The 15,456-nt window shown below is 42.0% G+C and overlaps 1 protein-coding gene across 3 annotated transcripts in view; it reads left to right on the forward strand.

Moving 5' to 3' along the window:
* Positions 1 to 15,456, forward strand: part of UGT1A3 (UDP glucuronosyltransferase 1 family, polypeptide A3) — an 89,168-nt gene that overhangs the window by 32,030 nt on the left and 41,682 nt on the right. Inside the window, 1 exon segment of one of the 3 annotated variants that reach the window (NM_001132143.2) lies at positions 9,551 to 10,500. The exons of the other annotated variants lie outside the window; for them this stretch is intronic. Within the exon segment in view, the coding sequence (NP_001125615.1) occupies positions 9,634 to 10,500 (867 nt within the window). The 5' untranslated portion in view covers positions 9,551 to 9,633. 3 annotated transcript variants of the gene reach the window in all.

The following is a 15,456-nucleotide window of genomic DNA, read 5'->3' on the forward strand; positions in this document are numbered from 1 at the left end:
TCTTTTTTTTTTTGTTGATCTAACTTAAGGTTTATCAGTTTTGTCTATATTTTCAAATAAACAATTTTGGTTTTGTTGATTTTTCTCTATGGCTTCTCTATTTCTATGTCGTTAATTTTCCCTCTATTCTTTATTATTTTCTGCCTTCTTGCTTTGTGTTTAGTTTAGTTTCCTGGTGGAGTGACACTTATCATTACACAATTTCCCTCTTTATTGCTAGTAATATTTTTTGTTTTAAGGTCTATATTATCTTGCTTCATGATACTGTGTCATTAAAAAATAGTCTATTTTATCTGATATTAGTATAACCAATCTGTATTTCTTTTGTTTGCTGTTTCATGATATATTGTTTTTCCACCATTTAACTTTGTAAAATTTAAGTTTTAAATATAAATTTTTTTGTTTTTAAATCTCAAATGTATCTTCTGCAGACAAGATATTATTCGGCCTTGTTTTTAATCCAGTCTGATAGTCTCTGTCTTTTAATTGAGTTGTTTAATCCATTCACATTTAATACTATTATTGATGTAGATGGATTTATGTCTACCATCATTTTTTTCTTTTCTTTTTTTTTTTGAGACAAAACCTCACTCTGTCACCCAGGCTGGAGTGCAGTGGTGTGATCTTGGCCCACTGCAACCTCCGCCTCCTGGGTTCAAGCCGTTCTCCCACCTCAGACGCCCGAGCAGCTGGAACTACAGGTGTGCGCCACCATGCCTGGCTAATTTTTGTATTTTTTATAGAGACAGAGTTTTGCCATGTTGGCCAGTCTGGTCTCAAACTCCTGACCTCAAGTGATCCACCCGCCTCAGCCTTTCAAAGTACTGGGATTACAGGTGTGAGCCACTGTGCCTGGCCCCATTTTACTTTTTATGCTCTATATCTCTCATGTATTTGTTTATTCCTCTGTTCCGCCTTTATTGCTTTTTTTTTTTTTTTGCATTGAGTGAATATTTTCTAGTGCAACATGTAAAATCCTTTAATGTTTTTCTTTCCACTATTTAAAAAGTTGTGTTCTGAGCACTTGTTCTAGGGCTTAGTACATCAATTTTAACTTACCAGTATCTACTTCAGATTTATACCAACTTAATTCCAGTTAAATATTGAAATGTCATTCTTATATAGCTCTATTTCCTTTCTCCCCTTTTTATGATATTATTGCTATACATGGTGCATCTATATATGTTACAAACTAAACAATACATGGTGATAATATTACTTTATATAAATGCACATGCTTTCAAGAATCAGAGAGAAGAAAGAAGAGCAAGTATGTATTTATAGAGTTTGTTATATTAACCTTTTTGCTTATCATTTTTGGTTCTCTTCCTTTGTTCTTATGGATCTGAGTTACCTTATGGTATCATTTCTTAGCCCAATTTGCCTTTGCTCCCAACTGCCTCCCTTGTGCTATTATTGTCAAATATATTACACTTCCATATGTTATAGTCCCAACAATATAATTATATATATATATGTATATTGCTTTTTAGGATTGCTTTTAAAATCAGTTAAGAAAATAGGGCTGGGCGCGGTGGCTCACTCCTGTAATCCCAGCACTTTAGAAGGCTGAGGCAGGTGGATCACCTGAGACCAGCCTAGATCAAGACCAGCCTGGCCAACATGGTGAAACCCCATCTCTACTTAAAATACAGAAATTAGCCAGGTGTGGTGGCAGGCGCCTGTAATCCCAGCTACTCTGGAGGCTGAGGCAGGAGAATTGCTTGAACCCGGGAGGTGGAGGTTGCAGTGAGCCAAGGTAGTGCCATTGCACTACAGCCTGGGGCACAAGACTGAGACTTCATCTGAAAAAAAAAAAAAAAAAGGGAGAGAGAGAGAATAAAGGGGAAGTATGCATTGGTACTGCCTTTTATAACTACATGATTACTATTATCAGTGCTTTTTTTCTGTATGAATTCAGATTATTCTATGGGGTCACTTGCTTTCGACCTGAAGAACTTCCTTTAGTATTTCTTGTAAATTGAGTTTTCCAGCAACACATTCTCTCAATTTTTGTCTTATTACATGGGGTTTTGCTTTTATTTTGTTTGTGCCTTTAAAATGATACTCATTAGAGACTTGTCTTCAGAGGTGGCTCATAACTTATCCTTCAAAATTGCACATATTTTTTAGCAGACATGCTTGAGGCAAATTTAATGGTAATAAATACCTTTTTAAGAATCAGGGTGTTGAGATTACCTTCAGCTATGAAGAGCAGCTGGTGATATTGCTTGTGGCAAGGGATAGAAATGGTTTATGGATCTGGGAAAGGCTCTGAAGAGAGAAGAAACTGAGCTGACAGTTCTAGGAAGTTGAAGGTCTTCTCACAAATTATGGTTGTGAGATAATATTCATAACCACTGGTATAAAAATTCACTGGTATATTGTTATCTTTTAATACCCTGAGCAGGTAGGTCGGTAACAGATCAGCTGCATACTTTGAGTGTCTTAGTGCAAAATGCCCCTTGTTCAAAAATTATTAAGAATTTCAGGCCAAGCACAGTGGCTGAAGCTGAAGTGGGAAGCTGAGGCAGGCAGATCACTTGACGCCAGGAGTTCAAGACTGCCCTGGCCAAAATAGTGAAACTCCTTCTCTACTAAAAAGACAAAAAAATTAGCTGGGCGTGGAGGTGCATGCCTGTGGTTCCAGCTACTCAGGAGGCTGAGGTGTAAGAATCACTTGCACTTGGACCTGGGAGGCAGAGGTTGCAGTAAGCCGAGATCACGCCACTGCATGCCAGCCTGGGTGACAGAGCTAGACTCTGTCTCAAAAAAAAAAAAAAAAAAAAAAGAATTTCAGGACACTGACAGCAAAGTATTAAACAAAGCATGAGAACCTTCTAAATGTGGAATGTGGTGTGTCTGCTTAGGCTGCTCCTCCATGAAGCTGGCCCTGGCAGGGGCAATTGTGGACTTGGGAGAGTGAGAGAACCAGGGCAGCCGGGTTGCACAACCTCAGGGGTGGGGCCCAGTGCCAGCTACTATGTAGATAGTGCCTTTTGGAACTGTTCAAGCTGGTGACCCTGAAAAAACATTCTTCTAATTTAGGCCATTGTACAAAAGCAGAGGCCAAGTACATTTACCACTCAAACTTCACCTTTCAGCTACAGACTTGGTCAGAACAAACGACCATTGAGGTTTCACCATAGGCTGGGTACATGAGGGTGTCCAGGCTGGTGTGGTGCTGAGGATTTTACAGTGGCTTAGAAACACAGCTTTTTTCCTAGGTGTTTCTCAAACCCTAGGGTAGGAGTTGAGATGGGAGGTGGACCTAAGTATGGGATAAGAAGACTAGGGGAATCAGTTTTTCTACTGTGTCTGTGCCCCATCACTGTGAGTCTGTTTTCTACTCCCCACCCCACTCCTTCTTGTCACTGGAAAGTCATAGAATTCTGAAATCTTAGGGTTGACAGTGACTGTGAAGCAGAGTGTCGTACACTGGTATCCATCTCTGGGAGAGAAATACCATGCACCAACTGGGTTGGGTTGCCAATCCCGGGGCAGGACTCTAAACACCTCGGCAGTCTCTACTAAGATTCCCAGACTTGGCACTTCCCAGCTCTGGTTGGAGGCATTTTACAATCCTAGCTGCCAGAGTACGAGTCTGGTGAGATGCAACGCTTGTGCAAGTCAGGCAAAGAAACTTGATTCTTCACAGATAGGCAGTAAGAATAAACAGGAACCTAGGATCCATGGTCAGCCAGCCCCCAAGGTAGAGGAAGCTGCTCAGGTGGACAGAGTCCCATCTGCAGGTGCTCCACTTTGCACGGCAGCTGAGGGACCCCCAAAATACTCTGCGTTAGGTTTTCTATCCCAGAGGTCACTGCAGTTTATCAGCACCCAGACATCCATCCTGGGTGCCAGCCCTCCATTCTATTCCTTTTCCATCTTTTCTTTGACTTTTGTGATGATTATTTCTTTTGTGTTTTTTTCATCAGCATTTATTTTAAGTTCCATGGCGCACATGCGGGATGTGCAGGTTTGTTACATCGCTAAACATGTGCCATGGTGGTTTGCTGCACAGATCAACCTATCATCCAGGTATTAAGCTCAGCATCCATGAGCTATTCTTTTTGATGTTCGCCCTCCCCCGGCTATTTGTTTGCTTTTCTTTACAATTTTGCCACCTAAATTTGCATCTCTAAATAATATAGATGATTTTACCTGTTTCGGTACTTAATATAAATAGAATTTTAGTGTTTTTTTTTTGTCTTGCTTTTTTTTTTTGGTTCAACCTTATGTTTGAGAGATTCATGATGTGTGTTTTTACAAGTTGTAGTTTGTGGATTGTCCCATTATATTGTGAATATATCCCATTATATGAATACATCACAATTTTATTTATCCATTCTACTGTTGATGGGCTTTGGGTTGTATCTAGCTTTTCACTATTGTGAACAATGTTACAACGAACATTCTTTTACATTCTGAAACACATGTGAGTGGGTTTTTAGAGTATATACCTAGGGGTGGAGCTGCTGCGTTGGAGGGTGTGCATATCATTAATTTAATGAGATGTAACTATTTTTCAGAGTGGTTGTACATATCCCTGATTGCTAAGGCATTAGTTATGTACATGACTGATTATATTGAGGGTTTTAAAATATACTTATTGGTCATTTGGATTTTCTCTTTTGCCCATTCAAGTCTATTGCCCACTGGGTTGTCTACTCGAATTATGTATGCATTCCGGATACTAGTTCTTTGGCAGTTATAGGTATTGCAAATATCTTCCCCCACTCTGCATCTTGCTTTTTACTTTTATTCAAACGAATTAGAATAAACATCTTAGTATATGACTCACTGTGCTCCTGTGTGGGAGTGTCCATAGGGGAGTTGCCAGAAAATGGACTTACATTTTAAATGTCATTAGGCATTAACAATTTATTCTTCCCTTAGCAATGTGTAAGTGTACACTTCCCTTCATATCCTTGCCACATGTATTATCGTCAAACGTTTTCAGTTTTTGACAATCCAATAGGTAAAAAATATCTCAAGGTTATTTGAATTTGTATTTCCCTTATTAATCTTTCATTTAAATGTCTTTTGTGTGTGTGTGTTTTCTTTTATCAAGTTGTTTCACCAGTGAAGATAAGAACTGATATTTACCTTCTGCATTTAATAGAATTGATGCAACTGGCTGAGCGTCGTGGCTCATGCTTATAATCCCAGCACTTTGTGGGGCCGAAGCAGGAGGATAGCTTGAGCCCAGGAGTTTGAGACCAGCCTAGGCAGCATAGTGAGATTCCTTCACTACAAAAAGTAAAAACCTAGCTGGGCATGGTAGTGTGTGCCTGTAGGCCTAACTACTCAGAAGGCTGAGGTGGGAGGATTATTTGAGCCCAGGAGTTCAAGGTTCCAGTGAGCTATGTTTGCATCATTGTACCCCAGCCTGGGCAACAGAGTAAGACCCTGACGAACTCCCCACCCCCCCACCCCCAAAATCAATGCAACCTGTGATCACTTTATTTGGGCAACTTCCCCAAATTCTTGACTCAGTGAATTTGTTGCAGGGCTTTTCTTTTTTAAGCTCGTTTATTGGTTCACATACCAGAACAATCTCAGGGGCTATCTGGTTAGGTATTGCTTGCTACAGAGCCAAACTATGTTACCAGAACCCATTTATATGTTTCCATTTCTTGTCTCTGTTTCCTCGGCCATGACATCCTTCTCAGTCTCATAATACCCAAGCAGCAGGGGCTTCAGGATTCCTAGTTAAAGTTCTTCTGCCTCATTGGCTCTAATGGAGTCACATGCCCATCTCTGAACTAATCATGGCGGCCAAGGGGATGAAACGTGCTGATTGGTTGAGGCCTAGGTCACATGTTCTATCCTGAGCTGGGAGTGGATCCTCACCAGAAGTAGGTTTGAGAGTCTGGGGGAGGGTGGCAGCTGGGATGAGATAGGAAATAACTTGTCCACACTGCGAATTACCCTTCAATTAATGATATTTTCTATTTAGATGTCAGATTTTTTGTTACTAGTTTGTCATATAAACCTATTACTATATAGATTTTTCTGTGTCCTAATCTAAATTTCTTTCAATAATCTATGGGTGAACACTCAATAAGAATGTCCTCCAGAAAGGATGACCTGCCACCTTTTAAAGCAATCATTTTGGGGCTTATAAGTATTTAGTATTTGAAGTCTCTGTCTCTTGCTCTCTTGTAGGAATTCTTTTTCTTACTGTGATATATGAAAGTACTTATAAATTTAAACTTAAAATTCAAAAAATATACCAGGATGTGAAAGAAACATTATTAAATATAGGTGTTTTGCTGTGAGTATTTCTTGGAATAGGTAGGGCTTTGTATGGTAGGTTTTGGTCTTTTGGTTACCTTGGGAAAGTTTTATTCTTTTTTAATTGAATGATATGTTTTTCAATTGATGCTACTAAAATAAACATTATTGGAGTATTATTTACATGCAATAAAGTGCACCATTTTAATTATACATTTCTGAGTTGCAATGATTTTATTTAGCTGTGCAACCATCACCACATTCAAGACACGGACCACTCTATTACCCAGTAACTTCCCTTCTGTCCTATTTCAATCACCTAATGCCTCCCCTCACCTTAGGCAACCCTGGATGGTTTCTGTTGCTGAATAACAGAATTGTCTTTTCTAGAGTTTCACCTGAATGGAATCATACAATTATGAATGAAAAACCCACAGGTATACTGTTTTGTGTTTGGCCTCTTTGGCTCAGCATGTCTCTTCAGATCCTTTCACACTGTTGCATGTATCAATATTTCATTCCTTTTTATTTCTGAGTAGAATTTCATTGTATAGATATATCATCATTTGCTTATGCATTTATTTATTGATGGACATGTGGATAGTTTCCGGTTGTTGGCTATTATGAGTAAAGCTGCTATGACTATTCGAGTACAAGTGTTTCTGAGATTTCATTTTTCTTGGGTAAATACTTAAAAGTGGGATTGTTGGGTTGTGTGGTAGGTGTATGTATGACTTCCTAAGAAACAGTCGAACTGTTTCCAAAGCAGTTATATAATTTTACATTCCTAACAGCAATGCATTAGAGTTCTGGCTGCTCTGTATTTGTGCTAAGACTTGCTATTTTTAGTCTTTTACATTTTAGCCATCCTAATGGGTGTGTAGTAGAATTTCACTGGGTTTGAATTTGCATTCCTCTTATGACTGATGATCTTTTCATGTGCTTATTGATCATATGCCTGTTTTCTGTTAAAAGGTGCCCTTTCAAAATCTTCTGCACACTTTTATTGGTTTGTCTTCTTATATTTGAGTAATGAGTTCTTTACATATTCTGGATACAAGTGCTATGTCAGATAGTTGTGTTTCTGTTTACTTCTGGTGTGTGGTGTCCTTTGTTTCATTTTTAAAAAACAATATCTTTCAAGGAGCAAAAGTTGTAAGTTTTGATTAAGTCAATTTTAGCAAACGTTTTGTGTTTTGTACCCCTCGTGTCCTATCTAAGGAATCTTTGTCTACCAAAAGGTGTGAGGATTTGTTTCTATGTTTTTTAAAAAAGTTAAACCGTTTGAGTTTGTAGGTTTGGGTGGAAAGAGGTCTTTGGACGACTTAGTCTTTGTTTAGGTCTTTGTTTATATCTCTGAGATTGGCGGAGGGGAATATACAATCATTCAGATCAGGCTATAGGATGTCTTTTTCTATCTCTGAATTTTTCTGGGGTGACCTCACTGACACCTATGGCTTCAACTACCACATATGCTGATGGCTCCAAATCTCTCTGTGCAGCCCAGACCCCTCCTCATCTCCAGACCCTGGAAGCTGATGCTTTGGGCAGCTCCTCCTACTTCCCGGGCACCAGGAATGTGAGCTACTCCCTCCCCACAGTCCTGCTCTCCCCAGCGCTTCCATGTCTTTGAAGGCACCACCATCTTCCAAGATACATGGGCCTCCCCAGGGTCTAGGAGTCCTAGACGTGGGACTAGAAATTAGATGACATTGGTGTCTAAATAAAACACCACTGCATGGAGAGAGAACAGGGGAGCCCCTTGAATGTGGCGAGAGCACCCTCCCAGGCCTGTTCCACCCTCACCCCGGGCTCATCAGGAGGGTGCTTAGGAGGCATACAGTTTTAAGGGGGTTGGAGGAATAGTTCAGAGGCTGAGATGTTGCATTCACAGCTGAGAATCCCTTTCTAGCGCTCTGTGTCCTCACAATTCCCCGGGAATCATCCTCCCCTGGAGAGTTCCCAAAGCCCTTGCAGAACTGCCTTCTCTGTGCCATCCTGCCTGCGCCCCCTGGTGGACAGCTCCATTCATTGCCTGTCCCATGCGTTCTGTCCAAAGGTGGAATCTGTTATCAATGTGGATTTCTAATGGGGGTAACTTCCTCCCTAAGGGACGCCTCAGCCTCACCAGCAATGGCAGACACGGCCAGGCATGTAGACACAGAGAAAGTGAGATAGAAAGTGTGCACAGCCCAGACAGCCTACCCACATCATCCTGGGGCGACCAGGACAAGGAGGCGTCAGCAATCTTGCCAACCACAACTACGAGTGACTTTCTGGAGCAGGACGAGCCTCATGGGCTTGAGACCGTTGTGAGTGCTCAGGGTCTCTCCCTTAGAAAGGCACACGTTTAATTCTCCGTCTTGAAATTTGAACTAGGGCCCCCACAAATTATTCTGTACTGGAGGAACCATTGTTATCAGAACTTGGTGCTGGATTGACTTGGAGAAAAGCCTGACCATAATCTTCAGGGTGAAATAAAGGCCTGGATGAATGGACACTTCAGTCTCTAAGCAGACTTGCAGAAGACTGGAGCCTTCGGCATTCAAAAGAGGAATTCAGACTGTGCAAGATCTGAGGCCAGGCTCCAGCTCCCCCGGTCCCTTGGTGAGCAGGAGCTCCCTGAACCCTCCGTGGGTCCTTGCTAGGGTTGTCTTGCCCATGTGTGCTTTAGACAGCAGCACCTCTTCTTCCATGGTGTAGATGGAGAATCCTCAACAAAGTCTTCCCAAGAATCTGATCATCACATCTTGAGCTCAGCCTCCGTGCAGCTTTTTTATATTGACAGCCACTTCAGAGAGAGTCCTCTGTGATCCTTACAAGAAATATCCTGGTGTGAAAAAAGACCAAAACCAGATAGCAAGCCTCAACACTCTCTGTTTAGAGAAAGCTGGCTTAGCAATGTTGTATGTCTTTTGGATGTGCTGTGTTATTCATATATGAGAAGACAGAATTTTAAGGGTTAGCAAATAGCGTCACATTCAGCAGAGAACATGTGGTTGGGGACTAGGGCAATGGTGACTGCTCAGACCTCAGCTGCAGCCTGATAAATGTGGTTAACAGAGTAGAAGGCAGTGACATGAAATGGGTGTCCACAGCCTTGTGTTGGGAATTGAATGAGAAAGAAGAGCTTGAACTTGGATGTTCCCCAGAGTGAGCACAGGGTCAGATGAGTTTTTCAAGATAGGCGTGATGGGTCTTTCCCAGGGTGGGGCCCATAATGAAAGGCAATTGTAGATTAATGGGTAATAAGTAACTGGAGGAGGGCACTTTGTCTTCCAATTACATTCTTATTTGCTAGGTGGCTTAATGACAAGGTAATTAAGATGAAGGAAACAATTCTAGGAGGCACAGCATGGGGTGAACAGTCAGCTGTCGGTGGCTTCTGCTGAGATGGCCACAGGACTCCAGGTTCCCCTGCCGTCGCTGGCCACAGGACTGCTGCTCCTCCTCAGTGTCCAGTCCTGGGCTGAGAGTGGAAAGGTGCTGGTGGTGCCCACTGATGGCAGCCACTGGCTCAGCATGCGGGAGGTCGTGCGGGAGCTCTATGCCAGAGGCCACCAGGCGGTGGTCCTCACCCCGGAGGTGAATATGCACATCAAAGAAGAGAACTTTTTCACACTGACAACCTATGCCATTCCATGGACCCAGGAGGAATTTGATCGCGTTGTGCTGGGCCACACTCAATGGTTCTTTGAAACAGAACATCTTCTGAAGAGATATTCTAGAAGTACGGCAATTATGAACAATATATCTTTGGTCTATCATAGGTCTTGTGTGGAGCTACTGCATAATGAGGCCCTGATCAGGCACCTGAATGCTACTTCCTTTGACGTAGTTTTAACAGACCCCATTTACCTCTGCGGGGTGGTGCTGGCTAAGTACCTGTCGATTCCTACTGTGTTTTTTTTGAGGAACATTCCATGTGACTTAGACTTTAAGGGCACACAGTGTCCAAATCCTTACTCCTATATTCCTAAGTTACTAACGACCAATTCAGACCACATGACATTCCTGCAAAGGGTCAAGAACATGCTCTACCCTCTGGCCCTGTCCTACCTTTGCCATGCTGTTTCTGCTCCTTATGCAAGCCTTGCCTCTGAGCTTTTTCAGAGAGAGGTGTCAGTGGTGGATCTTGTCAGCCATGCATCTGTGTGGCTGTTCCGAGGGGACTTTGTGATGGACTACCCCAGGCCAATCATGCCCAACATGGTCTTCATTGGGGGCATCAACTGTGCCAACAGGAAGCCACTATCTCAGGTCTGTATGGTGCCTTCATCCAATCAATGTTCCAGGCAAAACACTTTTTAAAAAATGTATTTACTTAAAAGTGTCTTCGTATCTACTTATCTTTCCAAAGATTTCATTTCTGCTTCTCATTGTTGTAATAGTCTTCAGTGAGATAAACTGTTAAAGGGTCAATGGTAGTGCAGTTCAGGCTTTCAATGGCCACTGAAAGGAAGGAGAGGCAAGGAAAAAGATCTGTCAAAGGATGGACAAGGAGTGGTGTGACTCACAGAGACTGTTTATTGTAAAAGCACCATCTTCATGGTTGTGGATGTGCTTCAGCTGGGCAGGAGCAGGGACACTACATTGAGAACTGATCCATTCAATCTTGCTTGCAAGATTTTCAGTAGAAAGGAGGAAGGAATAGAAATTTACAATTGTTGACATGATAATTTTTAGTGGTCCCGTCTTGCAAAAGATAGAGAGGTGACCACAGGAGACATAAGCACTTAGAGGAAGTAGAGGTTTCAAAGAGGTTGACTCAGTTCAGTGGAATTGGGCCAATGTAGGTGCAATGGATGTCTGTGATCAGAGAATGAAACACAGAGATCAGTTTCCAGAGAGGGAGTGTTGGATTACAATAGGAGAATGTTTCTTGTGAAGACACTACTTAAAAAAAATTATTTTTAATGATTGCCATTCTAACTGGTGTGAGATGGTATCTCATTGTTTTGATTTGCATTTCTCTGATGGCCAGTGATGATGAGAATTTTTTCATATGTCTTTTGGCTGCATAAATGTCTTCTTTTGAGAAGTGTCTGTTCATATCCTTCGCCCTGGAACCAACCCAAATGTCCAACAATGATAGACTGGATTAAGAAAATGTGGCATATATATATCATGGAATACTATGCAGCCATAAAAAATGATGAGTTCATGTCCTTTGTAGGGACATGGATGAAATTGGAAATCATCATTCTCAGTAAACTATCGCAAGGACAAAAAACCAAACACCACATGTTCTCACTCATAGGTGGGAATTGAACAATGAGAACACATGGACACAGGAAGGGGAACATCACACTCTGGGGACTGTTGTGGGGTGGGGGGAGGGATAGCTTTAGGAGATATACCTAATGCTAAATGGTGAGTTAATGGGTGCAGCACACCAGCATGGCACATGTATACATATGTAACTAACCTGCACATTGTGCACATGTACCCTAAAATTTAATGTATAATAATAATAATAATAAAAATTCTTACTAGGTTAACTTCATGGTCTAATACAGAATTGTCCAATAGAAGTATAATGTAAACCACATACATAATTTAAACTTTTCTAGTGGGCATGTTAAACACCAGCAAAAAGAAACCACTAAAATTAATTTGAATAATGCATTTTATTTAACCAGATGTATCCCAAATATTGTCCTTTCAACATGTTAACTATTTAACATAGTTTTTTTGGTTGTTAAGTCTTCAAAATCTAGCATATATTTGACACTTACAGTATATCTCAATTTGGAATAGCCACATTTCAAGTGCTCAATATTCATATGTAGTTAGTGACAACAATATGGTCAATGTTTATAAATGTTCCATGGACAAAACAAACATTCTATCTTTTCAATTTTTCTATTTTTTTTTTCTTTTGAGATGGAGTCTCGCTCTGTCACCCAGTCTGGAGTGCAGTGGTGGGATCTCGGCTCATTGCAACGTCCACCTCCCAGGTTCAACTGATTCTCCTGCCTCAGCCTCCCAAGTAGCTGGAGCTACAGGTGCATGGCACCACGTCCAGCTAATTTTCTTTTTTTTTGTATTTTTTATGGAGATGGAGTTTCATCATGTTGGCCAGGCTGATCTCAAATGCCTGATCTCAAGTGATTCACTCGCCTCGGCCTCCCAAAGTCCTGGGATTACAGGCATGAGCCACCACACCTAGGCAATTTTTCTATCTTTTAGAAGACCCTCTACTGAATCTGCCCAATTCTGTGAAGGATGTCTTTAAAAAAATCCCCTTACATAACAAATTCTGCTGCAGTTATATTTTGCCTCTTGAATAGGTTTTGCTTTATACATAGTGATTAGATTGGTGCATGTAGGTTTGAGAATTATATTTTCTTCACATAGTTTGCTGTTATCATTAAATAATAATCGTTAAAATACATTTTATCTGATATCAGTATTGTGACTCCTATGTTATTTTTTTAATTCCCCATCTCTTTTAATTTGAAAATGATTTGTGTGCAAGTGGGTGGCTCACACCTGTAATTTCAGCCCTTTGGGAGACCGAGGGAGGAGGACAGCTTGAGCCCAGGAGACTGAGAGCAGCCTGGGCAACATGCTGAGACTCCATCTCTATAAAAAATTAAAAATTATGCAGGTGTGATGGTGCATGCCTGCGGTCCCAGCTACTTGGGAGGCTGAGGCAGGAGGATTACTTGATCCCAGGAGGTGAAGGCTGCAGTGTGCCATGTTCACGCCACCTCACTCCAGCCTGGGTGACAGAGTGAGGACCCATCTCAAAAAAATCAAAATTTATTTGGAATGTGAAAATCTTGTTTTAAAGTTTAGAAAACATTTTTTAAAAACTCCAATATGAAAAGCTGGGTGCAGTGGCATGGGCCTGTGGTCCCAGCTACTTGGGAGTTTCAGGTGGGAGGATCATTGAGGTCAGGAGTTTGAGCTCCTGTAGTTTGTTGATTGATTGATTGATTGATTGATTGATTGATTGATTGATTTAAAACACAACAAAACCCAAAATGACTTTGATCTGATAGTTTCTTTTGATGTCAGCATTCTGATTCTGTCCATTCTTAATTGTATTCTTTCCATTGAGTGTAAGCTCATTCCTTTAACAGAAATTTAATTTTTCCTTCTTAATTTTGGAATTCCATGGCGCTTTTCCATTTCCATGGAGACGCAGTGCAGCATCTTCAAGTCTCCAACTTTTACATCTGTCTCTTTCACCTGTAAGAGCCCTTGTCCTGCCCAGACATCCAGGAGAATCTCCCCGTGTCAAAACCCTTAATTTAATCACATCTGTGAAGACTCTTACACCTGTAATGGAATATATTCCCAGGTTTGAGCAACTACAATGTAGATACTTTGTGGGGCTGTGATTCTGCCTACCACAGACACTAAGCTTAAAGTGAAACCTACATCTTATGCAAAGCTTGGAGGTTTTCCTCTATTCGGCCATTTAAATTTAATTTTTGTTCCTGTCCTCCATAGTCTTCTATTCTCCAGGCTTCAGAGCTATCAGCTTACCATTCAATTATCTCCTTTTCTCCTTATCTTCCTTTTTTTACTTTTTAAAAACAACGCTTTCAAAGAACAAAAATTTTAGAATTTAATGAGGTTTATTCTAGCAAAGTTTTTATCATTTGTACTTTTTGTACCCTAAGGAAGCTTTGTCTACGCCAAGATATAGTTTCTACGTTCTCTTAAAAACATTAAAGAGTTCCAGTTTACATGTTTAGCTCTGTGAGATTGGTAGAGGGGAGCTAGATCACTCAGGTCAGTCTTTTGGGATGCCTTTTTCTGTCTCTGGACTTCGCTGGGGTGACCTCACTGACACCCATGGCTTCAACCACCACATATGCTGATGCCTCCAAGCCTGTCTGTGAAGCCCAGGCCCCTCCTCATCTCCAGACTCTCGAAGCTGATGCCTTGGACAGCTCCTCCTATATCCCAGGCACCAGGAATGTGAGATTCTGTGTCCCCACAGTCCTGCTCTGCTCAGGGCCCCTATGTTTCTGAAGGCACCACCATCTTCCAAGATACACGGGCCTCCCCAGGGTCTAACAGTGCCAGACATGTAACTAGAAATGAGATGACATCACTGTCTAAATAAAACACCACTGCATGGAGATGGAGTAGGGGAGTCCCTTGAATGTGGCAAGAGCACCCTCCCAGGTGTGTTCCACCCTCACCCTGGGCTTATCAGGAGGGTGCTTAAGATGCAGAAAGTTTTAAGGGGGTTGGAGGAATAGTTCAGAGGCTGAGATGTTGCACCCACAACTGAGAATCTCTTTCTAGCACTCTGTGTCCTCACAATTCCCCAGAAATCGTCCTCCCCTGGGGAGTTCTCAAGCCCATACAGACCTGCCTTCTCTGTGCCATCCTGCATATGTCACCCTTGAGCTGGGTGTCCCTCTGATGGACGCATCCATTCACTGCCTGTCCCATGGGTTCTGTCCAAAGGTGGAATCTGTTATCAATGTGGATTTCTAATGGGAGTAACTTCCTCCCTAAGGGAAGCCTCAGCCTCACCAGCAATGGCAGACACAGCCAGGCAAGAAGACACAGAGGAAGTGAGATAGAAAGTGTGCACAGCCCAGAGAGCCTGCCCACATCATCCTGGGGCGACCAGGACAAGGTGGCATCAGCAATCTTGCGAGCACATGTAGGAGTGACTTTCTGGAGCAGGACGAGCCTCATTGGGCTTGAGACCGTTGTGAGTGCCCAGGGTCTCTCCCTTAGAAGGGCACACATTTAATTCTCCGCCTTGAAATTTGAACTAGGGTCCCCACAAATTATGCAGCCTGTTCTGTTCAGGAGGAACCATTGTTATCAGAACTTGGTGCTGGATTGACTTGGAGAAAAGCCTGACCATAATCTTCAGGATGAAATAAAGGCCTGGATGAATGGACACTTCAGTCTCTAAGCAGACTTGCAGAAGACTGGAGCCTTTGGCACTCAGAAGAGGAATTCAGACTGTGCCAGATCTGAGGCCAGGCTCCAGCTCCCCTAGTCCCTTGGTGAGCAGGAGCTCCCTGAACCCTCCGTGGGTCCTTGCTAGGGTTGTCTTGCCCATGTGTGCTTTAGACAGCAGCACCTCATCTTCCATGGTGTAGATGGAGAATCCTCAATAAAGCCTTCCCAAGAATCCAATCATCACATCTTGAGCTCAGCTTCCCCGCAGCTTTTTTTATATTGACAGCCACTTCAGAGAGAGTCCTCTGTGATCCTTACAAGAAATAT

Source organism: Pongo abelii, chromosome 11 (assembly GCF_028885655.2).
Source record: "Pongo abelii isolate AG06213 chromosome 11, NHGRI_mPonAbe1-v2.0_pri, whole genome shotgun sequence".
In the NCBI taxonomy this organism is placed as follows: domain Eukaryota; kingdom Metazoa; phylum Chordata; class Mammalia; order Primates; family Hominidae; genus Pongo; species Pongo abelii.